We start from the raw sequence: 18,861 nt of genomic DNA, 5'->3' as shown, positions 1-18,861 counted from the left end.
TTTCGCCAGTCCTCAGCATCAATAAAGTCACTTCCATCTACTTTCACTGTCGTGCTGTAGCCAATGTTGCGTCAGCTTTACTTTCCTTCCCCATATTTTTGGGGTTATCAGACATGAAAATAGATGCTCCCCAAATCACTGTCTCAATCTTGTGTTAATGAAAATAAACTTTTGATTCCCATTTTAAAAGTTTTATCGTTTGTGGTAGTTTAGAAAGCCAGTTCTTCCTTGCAACTCTACTAGGTAAACGCACCTCCATTCTGCCTACCCGCCCCCCAGCAGTCTCTCCCGGGTGTGGTTCAGGCTATGTAACCAGTGAGAGGTTCTCATTCAAGTGGGTCCCAAAGGACAGCCGGGGACAGCATCTACACCACCTGGGAACCTCAGCGGAACCTGCTCAGAGGCCCCAGCAACGTTTTAAACAAGCCCTGCATGTTAATGTGGAGAAACACTGAGAAGCCTTGTGTGTATAAGCAAGCTGCTCTACCAGGTTTTTTTCAGGGTTTCATCAGAACACGTATTAAAACTTGACAAGGTCCGTGTAGAATGGATTCAAGGATCCCCTGCTTAGTAGGTCTGTGAATTTACAATCTCCCATGTTAACACTTAAGGCCTTTAAGAGGACTGCCCAAGTAGTGGATAAGTGGTACAACCCAGATGAAAATGGTTCATTCCAAAACTCTGGAGTCCTACCTTCCCACTTCCCTTAAAGTGGTTGGGGAAACCTTGTAAGATTAATCCAGGTGAAAGGCACAAGCCACGGGATTCCACTAGACCACCAGGAAGGGGCAGTTTATAAAGCATTAATATCTTAGCAACTAAATTAATGGAGTAAGGGAGCAGTTAATGAAAAATATAACGTAGCATAGTGCAACTTCAAAATAATTCCATGCAAGTGTGCAAGTTTATAAAAAGAACCTAGAAAATTGAAACTATTGCTGCAAAGTAATTACATTAACTGCAAAGCTGGGTACTATTAATGTGCGTTTCCCACACTAAAAAAACGCACCGAAATGGTCTTATACACAAATAAATGAGAGAGAATGGGGAGAAAAAAATTACATTTATTAGTTAAGACAACCACAGGTTGGACACAACACATGCTAAAAAGTGGAGTCTTTCAAAACTTAGATCAAAGATAAATAGGTAAATGCTTCCCACAGCCCCACAATCATTTCCGTTTACAAATTTAAAGGCCCACATTAAACATTAACAGTAAAATTATGTAATAAATACTCCCACCTATCCTGAAAACTTAAGTCATAACCAATTTGACCATGCTATTTAAAACTGTTACTAGAAGTTGATCAGTTTTCATGTATTATTCCTAAAAATTACCATTCCCCTCCCCCTACAGAATTCAATTATTTTAGAGATAAGGCATTAAAACCAGTTCGAGTCCCCATCTAATCAGAATTTATCTCATTAAGACCTCCCCCCCTCTCCTGGCAAAAGAACATGTTATCACTCTCTGGGAAGACACACAGACCTATTCCTAGCCATTATTGATTAGAAAGGTTGTTGGTGAGCCAAAGTTAAATCTAAAGCTACTTCCTGGATCCTTCTGGCAATAAACCCATGTTGACCCAACAAGACTTATTAGTAACTGTGCTTCTGGTTATGTTGCTTTCTCTTGGTTAACCATTAATTTTGGTGAGGATTTTTTTGTATTCAAATATGATTACACCTTCACTTGAAGTAGTCCTGAGGTCCCCGGATTCCTGCAAAGACATTCAATATCTCTCAGTCTTCACTAATTAAGAGCCTAGAATCTGTTTGTAACCTGCTCCAAGAACACTGAAAACGAATTAAAATTTAGCTCCTGCCAACCACATCTTAAGTAGTACAAAGTCTTAGTTTTTTGTCAATATTCCAGTAATTCACAACAGAGCCAAGAGCATGAATATAATCTTTGGGAGATCAAGTTATTCCGTACTTTTAAATGATAAATTTTGCAAAAGGAATAGCCATCCAGGTTCTCACATCAACCAATTTGAAAATGGAATTTATTACATAGTGCCCTACAACACTATGTAATGAAAAGTATCATTGACTTCCTATCTTTTAATCTCATTTCACAATTCTGCAAACAGGCTTATTGCATGACTCATCTTATGTTGGGAGGTACTGAGAGAATGCCATTAAGCCTAAAATTATAAATTTACCTAAATCAATCTTATTTTAACTCTTGCAATATGAATAAATCTTCTGATCTCCCCACTTCCCAAAACTAAGTACGGTAATCGAAAGCAGTTTAGTTTTTGATAAAAAAAAAAAAAAAAACAACAAACCCACAATGGACCATCTAAGCAAAGTTTTACATGGTATTAGATATGTAAAATAAAGTACAATTTCCACTTAATTCAGTCTTCAAATATTTTTTATTGGAAGGCCATGCATTGCCTTCATTCATTGTATTTCAAATCACTGTACATTTACTTTTGTGAAAACACTGCCTGCATTTTCTAGTACAAAAAAAACCTAAAAATTGTTTCAGGAATGTAGAGAAATATCCAACTTAAATAGCGAAAAAGTGCACCATAATCACTGCTGCACTGCAGTCATTTCTGCATTTCCCATGTTTCTTAAATAACTATCTTGTCTGATAACACACAATATAAAGAGCAATTATGAAAAACAGACATTTACATATACTTTCTAAAGTCTTATTGAGAATATCCTGTTGGCATTGGATAACCAATCATAGGCGCAGCTGCAGTAGCAGGATATGCATATGCCTGTTGGTTCATACCATTGTGCATATTTGGAACATTACTTCCATATTGCTGAGTGCTATCATAACCATTCTGGTAAGTCCCTGTTGGATTACCAGTCCTAAAACTGGTCTGTATACCAGCAGACACAAAATTACTTCCAAAGCTCCCATTGGTGTAATTGGTAGCACTGTAAACACCATTCTGAGTTTTTGCCCCAAAATCTCTCTTAAGCAGACTAGAGTAACCTCTGTCATAATTTTCCCTGTCTCTAAAGGTATTAAATCCACCCCTTTTGCCCGCAGAGTATCTGTCCCGACGGTCATCCTTCATGCCACCTCTACCCCTGGAACGACCTGTAAAGAAAAAAGATTGCAAACTGATTATTTCTGTAGCACAAATAACAGAAGCAATCAGGTAGCTCTTATTCACTATAGATGTAGAATATTTCAACATAAGTGTCCTGTTGAAGGTTTTTACTTACCAGCCAATCCCATTTAAATGGGTTTGCATACAATTATGTGACCTAAAACCACCAACCTTTATTTTAAAATTGATCTTACCTGAACCTCTGTCTTCAACCAACTGAAGCAACTTGGGATTAATTGCTTGATTAGCTTCACGAAGCACAGAGATAAGGTCGCTCACTTGCTTTATGTTATTAGGTGTAAAGAAAGTGTATGCTGTGCCTGTTTTGGTACTGCGAGCAGTTCTTCCAATTCGATGAATATAATCCTCTGAGGAGTTAGGGTAGTCATAATTGATGACAAATTTCACATCTTCCACATCTGTAAGGTGTTGCAGTGTGGCAAAATAGCAATGTACAGAGTTTTGCACACCACAACAGCCAGACCAAAAATAAAAAGTTAGACAATTGTATTCCCAAGAAGGTACGGGCTGCAAAAAATACAGTTAAAATGGTTATCGATTCCCTGCAGGAATACCATTGAGGTTTAAAAATAAAAATTTAAAAAAAAGCACACGTCATCTGTGTCTTCTTTACCCACCCAATGATGGAACCTGTCAAAAGGATGTGTATTCCCTAAAACATTCCCATATCAGCAAGTCCCCTTATAGATCAAGTGACATCTGAATGCTTCTGTGCAGTAGGGCCACTTAAAGGTTCACAGCAACCTCTTCATGTGCTTATTTTGAGGACCTTTAAACAAAAAGGTACATGGTCCTTTTGCATTACACTCTCATCAGAAGTTGAAAATTCTGGCCACACTGCTTGTCTTGCCAAGACCTTACAACTGCAGCTGCAAGAAAAACATACCTGTCCCCCAAAAGTTGTTTTTATGCACTGTGTCTCGTCTAGGCAAGCGCTTCCAAGAAGCCAGGATTCACTTGAGAATGTGTCTCTCTCTGGCAGGTCTCGACATGACGACTACTGTGTAGGTTGAGGGAGGAACTTTCAAAGCATTGCTTTCTTTTCCCACTGATTAAGTGTGGGAAGTTGCTCCTGCTCTAGAGCTCATGTGCCAGTACTCACCAATTTGTAAAAGGCTTATAGTACCTTTTAAAGCTGCTCTCTCCATTTCAAACTTGAACAAAAATTTCACTGAACATTGAAGTTTGGAAGTATTTCTTCGACATTTCAGCAAACTCACTGAAACTCAAAGACTCACAGATCACAGCAAACAGTCAGAAACAATGCTGTACCATGGCAGTCATGCAAAGCATGGGACAGAAGAAATACCACGGCAGTGAACTGCAGTGAACTGTGAGGATAACTTCCAGTTCCCCCCGGAGAGAACAGTTTACGTGGCAGAGGTGGTATGTTCTGCCTTTTGAAGATTACTGGCACACTTTCAGCTTTTCACCTCTCTAATCGACTGGAAGCAGCCAGCCGATCACTAGTCCTCCATCCCCCTCGAGTCCTCCGATTGTCATGCCTAGGCCTTGCCACAAAGACTGCACCTTTATATGAAAAAAAAACTTAGAAAAAATGCAGAGGTTAAAGAAAGCAATAAACTTTCTTTAAAAATTATATGGAGATCTTCTGGAAAACCAAGCCATGAATTCGAGTTTGTACTAACCTAGCCCTCTGGAGGCCACATCTGTAGCAATCAGAATAGGAGCTTTTCCATGTTTGAATTCTGCAAAACAAGGCATATATATATGATCACTAATCTGAGCACAATCCTTTTGGGGGGTGGGGGAGTAACAAACCTTCATTTGAAATACTTACCATTTAGAACCCAGTCACGTTCCTGTTGACTCTTATCACCATGGATACCCATGGCAGGCCACCTATATTGAATGGAGTAAAGTTACGTAAGTGACTGCAGTAACTGATAAAAGATTTTAGTTTAGCATTTAAGCCATTTTTGGGTCACAGATCCCTCCAATTTCACCTCAAATAATGTTATTGTTTTTCCTATACCACCACAAAACTCAAACCCATTACTCCTGACCTAAGTCTGCCCTTCCTCTAAACTCAGCTCTAATACATCTACTTCAAATGGAGGAAACCCACATACCCATCTCTCCTCATTTTCCTAGTAAGTTCATCACATCTTCTTTTGGTTTCAACAAAGACAATGGTTTTATTCTCCTTCTCACTCATAATTTCTTCCATCAAACGAATAAGCCTTAAAAGAAAAAAAAATTGTGGATTTTAAAAGAAATCCATGCCGTGACCACACATTTATGGTCAATGGTACCTGGATACAAACCAAAAAGGAACCCCTACTTAGTATCAATAATCACTCATCAAGCAATTCTACTTTTGTCCCTTAAACAAACCACAGGACACCCAAGTTCCTCTTCCTACAAGAATGCTATACAGCCAATTATCTGAATGCAGTAAGCAAGAATTTTCAGAAACACTGACAGGCTCATTTTATATTAACATTCTCAGATTCTACCCAAGTCACTTTTAAAATAACCTACAAAACAGAGACTCAAATTACACTGCAATTGTTTTTTGTAGAACTTACTTTTCATCCTTTTCTACATCGTGACACACATCCACAATCTGAAGAATGTTGTGGTTTGCACTCAGTTCCAATGCACCAATGTTTATATGAATATAGTCTTTCAGGAAATCTTCAGCAAGCTGTCTCACTTCTTTTGGCCAAGTTGCACTCCACATGAGGGTTTGCCTGTCAGGCTAAAAAATTTTGGATTTAAAAAACAAAACAAAAACACCTTGTTGTATTCTAAGAACGAATTTAAAGGTAAGTTTGAAGAAATACATTAAAGGGCACTTACTCTTATCTGATCCACAATCTTCCTTATTTGGGGTTCAAAGCCCATATCAAGCATTCTATCTGCTTCATCAAGGACAAGATAGGTGGTTCTTCTCAGATTTGTTTTCCCACACTCTAAAAAGTCAATCAGTCTTCCAGGAGTTGCAATACAGATTTCCACACCTTCAATTAAACACATAAATATAACAAAGAGTTCTAGAACTTCTTAGTACCAATGACAAAAATAAAACCACCTTTTTGTTACATACCTCTCTCCAAATCACGTATTTGTGGTCCCTTGGGAGCACCACCATAGATGCAAGTGGACTTTAATCGACATGCTCTGCAATACTCAGCAGCTACTTGCTGCACCTGTTGGGCCAGTTCCCGAGTCGGTGCCAGCACCAAGCACTAAGAGGAACAGAAAGTGGAACAGCTTTTAGCAGAATCCTAGGTCCTAGTTTTACAAATTATGGTTAAACTGCAAATGACAAGCTTCAGCTAAATTGGGTAAGATAATATTTCTATATGAAACCACCTTTTATTATATATTTTGCAAATCACTACATTCAACTGTAAGTCAAAAACTTTAAAAAAGGAGAAAAATATATACACATATATATACTTACAATAGGCCCATCACCTCTCTCTAGGAATGGCTGATGATTGATGTGGACAATGGCAGGCAGCAAATACTATTTAAGGGTAAGAGACAACAGAAGTTTTATTAAAATAGCCCCGTCTTCCTTTCATTTCTTCTAAGTATCTCAAAAGTCCTCCCAACTTACAGACAATGTTTTCCCAGATCCAGTCTGTGCTACTCCAACCATATCTAATCCACTTAGAGCAACTGGCCATCCCTGAGCTTGAATAGCAGTGGGTTCAGTGAAGTTCTGTCTTGCAATTACATCCATGATGTTTGCTGTAATTAGCAGCAAATTTAGAAAAATTAGCAATGCCGAAAGAAAAAAGGAAATTAAAAAAGACAACTCAAAATCAGTACTTACCAGGGAAGTTTGCTTCATAGAAATTCAGAACTGGCTTTGGGCAGTTGTGACCTCTCACTGTAATTTCCTTGCTTCTTCTGTAAGTCTCCACCTCTTGCTACAAAACAAATCATCTAATTAAGTCTTATGACAATCTCCCCTAACTAAATATGCAACCAGTAAGCCTCTAGACTTATAATCCATTAGGTACTTTCATGGTGCCAATTTAAATCGGAATCCACATATGAAAACCCTATGTGGCACAAAAAAATAGTTATGCTCACCCACCCTAAATAAAAATTCAAAGCCATCTGCTTCCAAAAGTGAGTAACACTTCTTCCATGAGAAATCAGAAAGCATGAATTTCCCACAATTTGGTCTTTGGAAGACATTTTCTGATCGGGTTTTGATTTACTCTGTTATTACTGAGTTAAACTTGACGTAGCCACATGAAATTACTCACAGCTGTGCGCCTTGCCAAATCAGGGTGTTCTTGATAAAAATTCTTCTCAAATTTGGGCAGCTCATCAAGATTCCACTTCTTTTTAACTAGTTTCTCCCCAGGGTTTCCAAACTTCTTTCCCGATAGAGGCCCTGCTCTACTTCCTCCAAATCGAGGCGCACCAAACCTGAAATTAAAACACAACCTTATACTTCCAAACGTCTACATAGCGGTTTATAAACACACTACCTTACCATTTCTTGGCACACCCTAAAGACCGACAAAAAGACTTCTGGAAGCATTACAGTATGTCGCTGTCCTTAGTGATTATTCTCCAACCAGCAATGAGCACCTCGGGTTTCCTTTCCCATTGTCCCAAATATACACTATTAAAGTCAACGAAGCTAATAGCCCAGGATTTATCAGGTCGGAAACCGGCTGTTCAAAGGCCAAAAGCTTTGATTACATGCACAACCGCTCGAGGATACCCGTCTTGCCCACAAGGTTAGAAATTAAGTATCTGGGAGAAGAACAATACGAGAAGGGAGGAGCTTAACAGCGATGTTATTTACCAGCTGTTTTCAAGCCAAGGCGCCTTAATTTTAATGGCTAACGGGCAGCACAGGCCTTGACAGCAGAAAAAGCACGGTAGTGGTCTTGGGGACACTTAAGCAAACCGATCGAGTGGGAGGAATCCCGAGGCAGGGCGCCGGATCAAGGTAACAAAATTACATAAAGTACGGAAAAGGAGGAGGAGCTGGCAACTACCGGGGGAGGAGTCCCTGCCCGGGCGGAGTCGGCCGGGCGGCGTTCCTGCTGGGGCGGCGCTTCCCCCTTTGTCTCGCATTTCTCTCTGCGCCACATTTTCTCGACGCTGCCATTTTGAGCTCCTCCGCCGGGCGGGGTAACAAAGGCGCCGCCATGTCCGAGAGCGGCATTTTGTACCTGCGGCTCAGCCACATGGCCGATTCCTGTGGCGCCGGCCACCCCCCCGCCGTCCCGACCTCATCAATAGCATTGGAGGCGGCCCTCTCGGCTCCCACAGAATTACCGGGGCCCTTACAGCACCTCTCCAGAGATAGCTCCTAACAGCGGCGACTTCACCTGCCTCGAAGTTTTCCTATCCTTGCAATGCATCCCTCCGAATTTTCCCCCCAGTTAAGTCGCCGAGGTCCCGAAGCCTTCTCCCAAACAAAAGATGAGGTTAAAAGAAAAATCTGCCAATTTTAGACAAATATCGAAATAGCGCAAACCTTTAACAGAGAAGACCCAAAAATAGACTGAAAAACTAGGTTCCCATCGCCACCAACCCCTCCTTATCTCATAGGCCTCCCATCCCCCACCCGCCAGGCCTGACAGGTTCGTTTTCACTCACCCTCGATCCCGGCCGCGGTCTCGGTCACTCGAATAACCCGACATGGCGTCAATGATTGCGGTTGAAGGGGAAAGAAGAGGAGAGAATCGGGTGCGACGAGTCGCTGGAGATGGCCTCGGCGACAGCGAAGCCTTGCGGGGGCGGCAGCGGCGGAGTGACGGTGACAAGAAAGCGAGCAGCTCCCCTACAGACCGGTGGAAATGAATGAGGTGCCGGCCGCGTCCCGGCTGCCGGTTTTATAGCCTGGACCGCCTCCTCCGCCGCAGAGAATGCTGGGAGCTGCTCTATGACCTAATCACCCCGCCCCTGCGCAGAGGCCGCAACGCCCGCCGACATTCCGGAATCCGCCATGTTCCCGCCCCTGCCCCCACCCGCGACCCCTCCCTCAGATTCGCCCGTTTTTTGCCCATTTCATGGTTGGGCCCACCCACCACCACAGTGCCTCAGCCTGCACTCTCTTGACTTCACCTTGTTCTCGTCTTTCCACAATTCGAGGAAGCTACCCCACCCTTTTTTAGGTCCAACCTAGGCGATAAAATGGCCAAGACCGGATAACCTACTCAAACCACTTGAAGTTGTTTACGTCTTACAAAGAGCCTTCCGCCCAGAACCAAACGAGACAAGAAGGCGGAGCCTGGCTTGTCGCGTGGCTGCCCCGCCCACCGGGTGAGCCGGCCGCACTACTTTCTCAGTTGATGTCGGCGGAGGAATACAAAGCGAAAAGCTCACGGGAAGCTCCGTGCTGATGCCACGGGAGACCGGCGGGGGCTGCTGGCTGACCCACACTGTCAAATCCACACACTTGACAATGCCTTAGCACGATCTTGCCGGAGACTAGTGTCTAAAGCCCCCAAACCGCCGCCTCGGCTCGAGCTCCGTAAGGAAGTGCTCTGATGACCAATCAGCAGCGAGAATCCGTTTTAACATTCCTCCCTCTCACCCCTCCTTTCCTGCATTTTCGTTTAATTCCCCCTCCTCTCTGCTGTGGTGTCTGCGCGGAACGGCCCTTCCAGGACACCGTCCCCAGCGCGCCCAGCTCGGAGTCCGGCGGCGACCTGCCTCGGCGACATGGCTGGAGCCGAGGCTGGTGAGTGTCGGCCTGCAGCCCGGTTGTGTGTAGACTGAAGCCTTTTAAGTCCTCGACTCCCCCCATCCCCGCCCGTTTTATCTTGAGACCTCCGGCAGCCTCAGCTAAATATGGCTTGTGACAGATACTCCGTCATAGTGGGCGGGTTCTCTGGATGGGGTCTTGTCGCCCAGCTCTCTTTCCGATGGGAGGCCATCGAGTGCGATTTTGGGATGGGGGAGAGAAGGCCCTGCGACTAGGCCTGTAGTACGCCCCCATCTTGGCCGCAAAAGGCAGTCGGGAAGTTTCTTCCCGGGACTGGTATCTATCTAGCTATTGTCAAGGTGCTCTGCTCTAGCATTGTGGGGATTGAGGTTGTACATGCATTTGAACTTTTGAGGAATGACATTCTTAAGATCTGTTGATGCCCCGCCAAAGTATTGGTAACGAATTTTTCTCTTCAGTGCCCTCTAGAGAAACCGGCTTTGTCTAGCATCAGTTTTGAAAAGCGAATTGATTTGGTTGTCTAGGACGCTTTCATCCTTTTCCCCAGGGCAGCATTCAAACTAATTGTCACGGTTGGGTCACCTGTGAGAAATGGATACGGTGAGGGGTGGGGAGAGGGAGATAAGGTGCATTGAAGAGACGCGCACACACTTTGTTTCTGGGAAAGGGGATAGAATGTGCCTTCAACATACAATCACACATGTCTAGAACATATTGAAGGTACTCGAATACAGAATAGAAGAACTTTCCCTTTAATCACCAATCACTTTAGGGAACATATGTTTCAAGATAGGCTAATTGCAACAAAATGGGCACGAGAAACCTAAATAGTATTGGTAATGTGATCATTCTGAATTTAGGAACTTATTGTATTTTCCATATACTCTCTAATATAACCAAGTTAAAAAAAAAAAAAAGCTAAATAGGCCCTGGCTGGTGTAGCTAAGTGGACTGAGTGCAGGTCTGTGAACCAAAGTATCACCAGTTCGATTCCCAGTCAGAGCACACACCTGGGTTGCAGGCCATGTAGGGGGCACGCGAGAGGCAACCACACATTAATGTTTCATTCCCCCTTTCTCCCTCTCTTTCCCTCTCTCTAAAAATAAATAAAACCTTTAAAACATAAAAATAAATAGTGCACTAGTGTTGGTATCATTATTCCAATTCTGTAATAGCCTAAGTTAATCACCACTTAATTTGGGCACCAGAGAAATTATGACTTGCACAAGATAATTGGGTAAAAACATGACTAATGCTACTGGGAATTTGAAGCAACATCCATTAATTAGTTTTTAGTAGCCTCAGAATATCATTAACAAGCCACCTTGTTTGGGACATAATATTCCTGTTTACTTATAAATATGTTCTAAATAAAAACTTGTAAAATAAGAACTTCAGTAAATAACTTCAGATTTTAGGTTACAGCAGTGAAAATTGGATTTGCATCATATTTTTTACTGCACTGGAATTATAGGAGGCTGGAAGACATTCCAAGAAATTAAGTAGATCATTTTGAAAATGATGCCTAGGAGGGCCTTTGAAATTCTATCATAATCAATTCCTTATCTTCTACAGAGTTCAGTGTCTGTTTTGTGAGGTTTTTTTTTTCCTAATGTATGTATGACTTTTTCTAGTGCTATTTAATATTTAAGGCTGAACTTGTTCCCCTTGTTTCCCAACAGAGTGGGTAACTGTTGCCAATAACCTTCTCCTGAAATGTCACATACACCTGAGGATACATGAACTAGAAGAATGTGATGCTAATGTATTTATTGCACTTTATCAATCCATTTTGGGAGAAAAAGTACCAGGTAAAGGTGTTAAAAAGTGGGAGTAATAATATTTATACCTTAAGCCAGAAGTTACCAGTGCCTTTAGTTAGAGCGTGGGGTATTTATAAAATCTTGAGTTTTCTCTTTGTCTACATCTTATTTTAAATTATTGGATTCACTTCTTTAATGAATACCTTATGAGACTAAGCCATAATAACTGCCTTGGTCAAATCAGTTTGACTAGTCTTAGTCATGACTGTTTAATCATGCTAAATGCCTTGTGAAAGTCATACCTTTATGTGAATGTACCTCCAAAAGTTCTAAAATTGAGTGGAACTTAGAAACTTGTCAGGTCCTCTTACTTAACCAATGTTACAGGTAAGAATTAGAGTTTGTATTGTATCCCTGGACATTCAGTAACCCTCCTTTCACACCTGTGTAGGTTTTTTTCTCTCGTGGAAAGCAACCCACAATTATTGCTTCAAGTCTCACCTCATCTCCTTGAATTTAGGGACCTCTTTATCTTCTTTTAGCATGGTGCTTAATGTAGAGCATGTTCATATATTTATTCAACTATATTCAGTCAATAAATATGCAACCAATAAAGATTCTGCTGTCTGGAATTCAGGCTCTATTAACTTTATTTGTACTTTTAAAAACCTGTTCTGTTTGGACAGAGCTTACTTTTGTAGCAGCTGACTTACTCAGAAGCCTGGTCAGAGATAGACAGCTGAAAACTTGGACCCTCATAGATGCAAAGTTATGTAGCCTTTTTTCCACAGACCTCATAGCTATTCCCAGAAGTCAAGAGGATGAAGCTCACAATGTCCAAGCAGTAATTGATTCTCTGGCCTTGGATTACCTGCAGGTCAGCTTGTCTCACATAACAGGTTGGTATATACTTAACCATCAGATAATTTTGCATTTCACTCACATAACTTATTAGGCAGAACCCTAGACATTTTTAGCCAAATGAGTAATCTTATGAAGTAGACCAAATGGCAAGATTGAGCCAAGACAGTTGACTGGGTATAATAAAGGCAGCCACCCTTAAAAGGTTTTCCAGGAGAGAGTTAAATATTAAATTTATAATGGATCTGGGTCAGAGTCCTAGCTGATAGTTTGAAATGTGATTTTTTTCTTTTATTGTTATTTTAAAGCTATCATGCTGCTTATTTGTAGTAGCTAAAAATTAGAAACATCTAAACATCCATTAATGGCATCAGGTTAAATAAATTATGGTAGCTGCATAGAGGGAACGACGCTGCAGCTGCAAAAGGTCATTGATGATGCTTTTCATGTACAATGTTCCACGTTAGTGAAACAATCTCCAATGTATATTGGGTGAGGAGAACGTGTACTTCCAATGGTAATGTGCAGAGTATGCTACCATTTGTAAATACAAAGGTAGAGAGAATGTATGATGTATATACAAATGATTTCATGCAGAAGGACTTTCTTCTAGATTGTATGAGCTACTAGACTCTAGAAGTTCCCAGACTCTAGAAGCTTATACAAGAAACCTGTAATACTGATTACATCCAATAAGAAGAACTTAAGAGCTGCAAGACAAGGGAGAAATGAGACTTTCCATGGTTTTTCATTGTATACCTTTTGTACTTTTTGAATATTGAATCATGTGACTATGTTACCTATTCAAAATAAATAAAACTGTAAATTGTTTTTGAACCTTTTCCAAAATAGAGTAAATTATTTCCAGCTAACGAACAGAGGGAATCTTGGAGACTTGAAACTGTTTTTAAATCACTAAGACAAGGTTTATACTGTTGATCTATTCTTTGACAGTAGTTAAAGGAAGTACATGTTAATTAGGGTAGGTCATTTACTAATTTTAGTTTGATATTGACAAGAACAAATTTTTGCAAAAATAGTGTCTTAAGATTTTGAGTATGGTTCTAGTTAAGTAAATGTGGTAAATTATTTTGGAGATTATTCATTTTGAGGAATAATCCTGGGGTTGTCTCCCCGCTACCCTGTTCCTTTGCAGTTTAGAATTGTTTTATCACTGGTGCAGGGCGATTTCTGGTATTTGCACTTTTTAAACATATTATAGTAAGGTCATATCTGCTTATAGAACTTTTTGTAGAGCTTCCCTTGATAATTCACACCTATCCCATGAAAAGTTGCAAAACTGCTTACCTTGTCCAGTAGCCTGTAAAACAGCTTTTTACTCTTGTGTTTTATTTAAATCAGCTTCTCCTACACTATGAAGCACTCCATTCTGGCAGGCAGTCTTAGTTGCTGGGTTGGCAGAGTGTGCTCCCTATCCTGGAAAGCAAAGTCCTGAGTATGCCCTTGGGTATGGCCTTGAGTATATCTTGTTAAGCCAGAAAAACATAAAGCTTAAAAACAGATTTCTATTTAGTTTAAACACAAAAAATCTGTCAAACATTGTTGGACTAGTAGCAGTGCAAAACATTAAATTTCTGGTTTAGGTTTGTTTTGCATCATGACTAAAATTATAAATGGCTAGGTTCCCTTAAAGATCAAGTTTTTACTCTGCTTGTCCCTTGAGTTTCTCAAGAATTAAGTTTGTTTATATCTGTTGATCGGAGTCTTATTTTATGGGACATTTAACATGTCAAGTTTCCATGCTTTTACAAACCCATTACATGTCAGTATTTAACTTAACATTTATTAAAAATCTGTTACGGACCAGGTGGTGTGCTAGGTAGTGTTTAAAGGTTAATTTCTGGGCATAAAGGGAATGTGGGGGGGGAGATGAAGCTGAAGAGGTTGGGTATGATGTGACATTGAAAAGTTTTATATGTTGGGAGCTATGGACAGTTTTTAATCCAAAAAGTGGTATGATCTATACAAAGTAAATAGGAATTAACAAATTTGAAAAAATTAGGAAATCCTGATGAAAGTATTCCAACAAGTTTGATTGTTTTCTTTTTATATTTCTTTACTGCTATTGTCTTCATAACAAACCACCATCTTGAAGTAGGATTCCAAAATCTGAAAATGTCTCTCCTGCCATATATTTTTTTAACTAGCCAAATAAAGTTCTGCTTAGCTATTTCTTATTTTGGTATAAATATTATTAGAGGATATTTTCTTAAGTCTATTTTGCTAAGAAGCAATATGTCAGGAAGAAATATGTCAATTAATTATCAGACAACATATTCAAGACTACCCCTTTTGTTTCTTCAGATATAATTAGGCATCAGGAAATTGATGTGAGTACTGTTGACCCTTGAACAACATGGGTTAGAAGTGCCAACTCTCGCATAGTCAAAAATTCATGTGTAACATAAGTCGGCCTCCCACATATGTGGATTCTCAACCATGGACAGAAAGTACTGTTTTTTGAACACGGTTGGTTTAATTCTTGGATGCAAAACTCTGGGAATACAGATGGCTGACTGTATATTTATTGAAAAAAGTCTGCATATGTGGCTCCACACAGTTCAAACCTGTGTTGCTCAGAGTCAACTGTATTACATCGTTTCTCCTGGGTTAGTTTATAATCCTTATATCTTCAACAATGTTTTCACAGTGGTATATTCATTTCAAAATTATAAGGCTTTTGATTTCTTGGTTAAATTTTTTAATAGCTTTGTATTCTGTATCCAGGAGAAAATATAGTAAAAGGAGATAAAGAATCTATTAAGAATCTCCTGGAAATATTTGATGGGCTGTTGGAGTATCTTACAGAACACATCAGTGAAACATCTCATGAGAAAAGTAAGTTCAAGAATAGAAATTTGGTTTGGTTTATTTTTGTATCCCTTTTTACCGTTTATATTTGTGTGTGTTTTTCTTCACAGGAATTAGAATTCACTAATATAGTATACCTGATAAGTTTAATTGTCAAATACATTTCAATTCTTACTGTTCCAAGTAGTTGAAGACTCTATCCTAGACTGTCATCATATCATTTTTCAACTTGGATTTTACCTATAAATTACTTTAGTAAAATGTAATAGAAAGTTAAATTCTGGATTAAATTGCTTATTATTGCATGAAATTCCTGCAAAATTTCCTATGTCAGAACTGCCATTTTTGTTACAAATTTGGATTTTGTCATGGTATCAGAAGGAAGAATTGGTGTATTTCTCTCTTCAGCCTGCACTTTGGTTTGTGATAGCCTACATATTTTTTATTTTACTCTTCAAGTAACCTTGTTCCCTAAATTATAACAATTTATTGTGTGGAGTTTTTGTGTTTTTTAATGATGATTATAAAGATCAATATTGTGATATTATTTTCCAAAAGGGTTATGGTTATTCAAACTAGATTAGCAGTATATAAGGGCTATTTATAATCTATGGCTCAATAAATCCCATTTCTAGGGGTTTATCCTAGGGAAATTATACAAAAGAATGTTAGGTGCTTAAAGGTCATTAAAGTGTTATTTATCATTGCAAGAAAAACCAAAACCCTGTATGTCTTAACAATTTGAAATTGGTTAAGTAAACAATGCTATATGTCATGGTTGGAATAATATATAACTCATTTAAGAATGGGTTTACTGTTGTAAAGTTACTCAAAAAAAGTTTCCAGCAGTAATAGCAATTAACATAAAATGCTAATATAAATCAAGACAAAAAAAATTTGGCTCATCATTCCTGGTTCTCACATTGTTGATGGTGAGACCTGTGCTGTGATTTTAACATTTGAACTTAATCTTAAACTCTTCAGTTAGAGATAGTTTTCTACCTTTATCCTTTTCCCTAAAAAGGTTTAAAAGCATATATAGGTAAGCTCTGAAGGAAAGATTAAAGGCATGTTTTTGAGTGTTTAATATATGTTGTATCCCAACCCAGCTGCTCTGGGAAAACTCAAAGCTGCATGCCATATTTATTGCTCTCAAAGAAACCTATCCTCAAGTGAGGGAGATAGCCATGAATGAATACAATAAAACCATTACAGGAGAATTGGGGAAGGGTGAATTCAAGGCTACTAGTGGTATTTTGATGTTCTGTAGCTTTTTAGTCATTTTAGCTGCAAGATTAAGAGGTAGAAAAGTACCTCTAAGATTAATTTAGAAAATTATGATAGCCGCAGTTTTTACAATGTAGTGCTTAATTGCAGGTTGAGGAGGAATGATAGTCACCTAGCTGACAACAGGGAAGTGGGAACGGTAGTAGTTAAATGCTGAGGGAGCGATCTTCCCATGGGAGGTTAGTAGTATGTGGAGAGCTTAGTGCTGCAGGAGGGAGTTGCTCAGAGAAGGCCTCCCTATGTAGTAGTGCCTTAGTTGGACAGTGTTTTCTAAAGTCTGGTTGTTACCTTTGCAGGTCCAAGCTTATATGGCAGTATTCCCTAGAGCTGATCAGATTCTTCAAAACACCAGTTAATAATTGAAATAAATCTTTATTGTCACTAGTCATATCAGGTGTGCAGAGCAGCTTCTTCATGGTACCCGAGCTAGCATTTCACTTACCACTGAAGAAAAAGGGGTTTGAAGGCAGACCATGGGCTCAGTGCTAAATGCCCCTCACTGTATGACTGAAGTTCTCCAAGCCTTAGTTTTCTCATCAGAAAATCTTTCACAGTTGTGAAGAAGGTTAAGTAAGTAGATATGTATAAATAGTTTGGCACCAAGCCTAGCTCAGAGTAAATGCACAATGATTGTTACCTAATGTTTTTAAAATGTTGCTTGGCATAACTTCTGAAATCACCCCCCTGGTAAGTTAGAGTAAATGCACACAACATTCTAATGTTATTCAAATGTTGCTTGGCATAATTCCTGAAATCACTCCCCTAATGAGTTAGTGCCTCTGGTGAAAGTGCATTCATCAGGTATGTTGGGGTAGAAAAAAGGTTGGTACTACTAAAGAAAATGTTATCCAAGACTTGATGTGGTCTGACTCTTAGTTAGAGACTGAAGTAGGCTGACATGGTAATTTTTTTCTGAACCCACACTCTAGTCATCTTGCCTCAGACATCCCTTACAAATAGAGAGGTATAAAGAATAATAAATAGCCCTGGCTGGTGTGGCTTAGTGGTTTGAGCATTGGCCTGCAAACCAAAGGCTGTTGGTCCATTTCCCAGTCACAGCACATGCCTGGGTTGTAGGCCAGGTCCCCGGTTGGGGACATGCGAGAAGCAATCAATCAGTGTTTCTCTCGCACATTGATGTTTCTCTCCCTCTCTTCCTCTCTTCCCCTCTCTTAAAAAAATAAATTCTTTAAAAAATAATAATAAATCCACCCCCTACCTTAAATAATAAAACATTGCTAATACAACTATAAATTCTGCTTTTAAAGCATCACTTGTATTGGTTCTTGGTTACCCTAGTAATACATTCTCATTATAGGTAATGATTTGGTTCTTTCTAATCCCACTTTTGCAAGAATCCAGTTTACCAGGAGGAATCGAGGGTGCTTTACTGTCCTTACCTCTACCCACCCACTATATAGAAATAGTAGTATATTAACTTGGGTTATTTTTGTTCGTTTTTCTTTTTATTTATCTATTCTAAACAGGTGAAACTGGACAGGGTTTTAAAGAATCTCATGGAGAAGAACCTTTGGAAGAATCAGAAAGTACCAGAGGATCTAAATCATCATGGAAAAGAGTTTCTTTTGGAAGGTAGCACTCAATGTCTATGACTTTAATCAAAAGAAGTTATACTTTTTCCTTTCCCTAAGAATTAAAATTGCACAATATGCCAGAATGGCAGCAAAAAAAGAAACAAAAACAACAAAACAAAGCTAATGTGAACATTTTAATTTTTAAAACTCCCTGAGGAAGTTTTAAGAACCATGAGCTATATACAGTACTTAATTCTCAGCATTAGCCACCTACTTATTTTTTAATTTTTCCATTCATCTTCAAAGTAGTTTATATTTCTTGCAAAACAACTTGAAAAAAAAAAAGAAATAAAAAAGAAGGAAAATAAAAGAAATCTTATCATTCAGAACTGAGTGACTGCTTTAACATTTTGTTGTACTTTAGTTTTTTATGTGTTTTTTAAATATTTTGGTTATATCGTCTATATAATTTTGTGTCCTGCACTTTAAAATTAGCACACTTAGTCTTCCTCCAAGTTGTTAAATTCTTTATAATCATTTTTAATCACTGTGATAACATACCATTCTTATTGGTGCATCATAATTTACTAACTATTCCTGTATTTTTATATTATATTTTTAATGTGATATATACCTTTGTTTATTCTTTCTCCCCCTTACCTCCCAATATCTTTAAGTTGCATTCAGAGTCAAAGAGTATGAATGTTGTAAGGCTGTTAAAAGTTGTCAAATTGCTTTCCAAAAAGGCTGTGACTAAATGGGTTACTGTACCCTCATGAACCAGTATCATTGACCAATAT

The 18,861-nt window shown here is 39.2% G+C and overlaps 2 protein-coding genes across 5 annotated transcripts in view; one reads left to right on the top strand and one right to left on the bottom strand.

Moving 5' to 3' along the window:
- Positions 1 to 2,362: 2,362 nt before the first annotated feature.
- On the bottom strand, positions 2,363 to 9,461 carry DDX5 (DEAD-box helicase 5). 2 transcript variants are annotated; one of them, XM_045835852.1, is made up of 14 exons: positions 9,441 to 9,461; positions 8,712 to 8,895; positions 7,358 to 7,523; positions 6,916 to 7,012; positions 6,697 to 6,830; positions 6,538 to 6,603; positions 6,178 to 6,319; positions 5,931 to 6,091; positions 5,657 to 5,829; positions 5,198 to 5,308; positions 4,906 to 4,967; positions 4,754 to 4,813; positions 3,278 to 3,502; positions 2,363 to 3,070 (listed from the first exon to the last, which is right to left on the bottom strand). In XM_045835852.1, exons 2-14 carry the CDS (start codon positions 8,753 to 8,755, stop codon positions 2,667 to 2,669), a joined length of 1,845 nt encoding a protein of 614 aa, XP_045691808.1. In that variant the 5' UTR covers positions 8,756 to 8,895; positions 9,441 to 9,461; the 3' UTR covers positions 2,363 to 2,666. The 2 variants fall into 2 exon arrangements, with proteins under 2 accessions (XP_045691808.1, XP_045691807.1); XM_045835851.1 differs by lacking the exon at positions 9,441 to 9,461 and adding an exon at positions 9,180 to 9,302.
- A 120-nt stretch (positions 9,462 to 9,581) lies between these two features.
- The window catches only part of CEP95 (centrosomal protein 95), a 35,521-nt gene continuing 26,241 nt past the window's right edge, over positions 9,582 to 18,861 (top strand). For 2 of the 3 annotated variants that reach the window (XM_045835849.1, XM_045835848.1), the window contains exons 1-5: positions 9,582 to 9,798; positions 11,466 to 11,594; positions 12,338 to 12,445; positions 15,156 to 15,266; positions 18,014 to 18,119. In XM_045835849.1, coding sequence (XP_045691805.1) covers positions 9,780 to 9,798; positions 11,466 to 11,594; positions 12,338 to 12,445; positions 15,156 to 15,266; positions 18,014 to 18,119 — 473 coding nt within the window. In that variant the 5' untranslated portion in view covers positions 9,582 to 9,779. The remainder of the gene's footprint in view (positions 9,799 to 11,465; positions 11,595 to 12,337; positions 12,446 to 15,155; positions 15,267 to 18,013; positions 18,120 to 18,861) is intronic. The other variant, XM_045835850.1, reaches the window with a different exon arrangement.

This window comes from Phyllostomus hastatus, unplaced genomic scaffold (assembly GCF_019186645.2).
Source record: "Phyllostomus hastatus isolate PE091 unplaced genomic scaffold, TTU_PhHast_1.1 phas_contig_210, whole genome shotgun sequence".
Lineage (NCBI taxonomy): Eukaryota > Metazoa > Chordata > Mammalia > Chiroptera > Phyllostomidae > Phyllostomus > Phyllostomus hastatus.
The sequence above is the reverse complement of the archived record's forward strand: the minus strand, read 5'-3'. Positions and strand labels throughout refer to the sequence as shown.

Excerpts from the sequence above, each read along its gene's own strand:
- DDX5 (XM_045835852.1), bottom strand. The coding sequence starts at position 8,755 with ATGTCGGGTTATTCGAGTGACCGAGACCGCGGCCGGGATCGAGG. Across the intron at positions 6,320-6,537 it reads AGAGAGGTGATGGGCCTATT|TGCTTGGTGCTGGCACCGAC; the intron begins GTAAGTATATAT and ends TGTTCCTCTTAG. Across the intron at positions 3,071-3,277 it reads GGTTGAAGACAGAGGTTCAG|GTCGTTCCAGGGGTAGAGGT; the intron begins GTAAGATCAATT and ends TTTTCTTTACAG.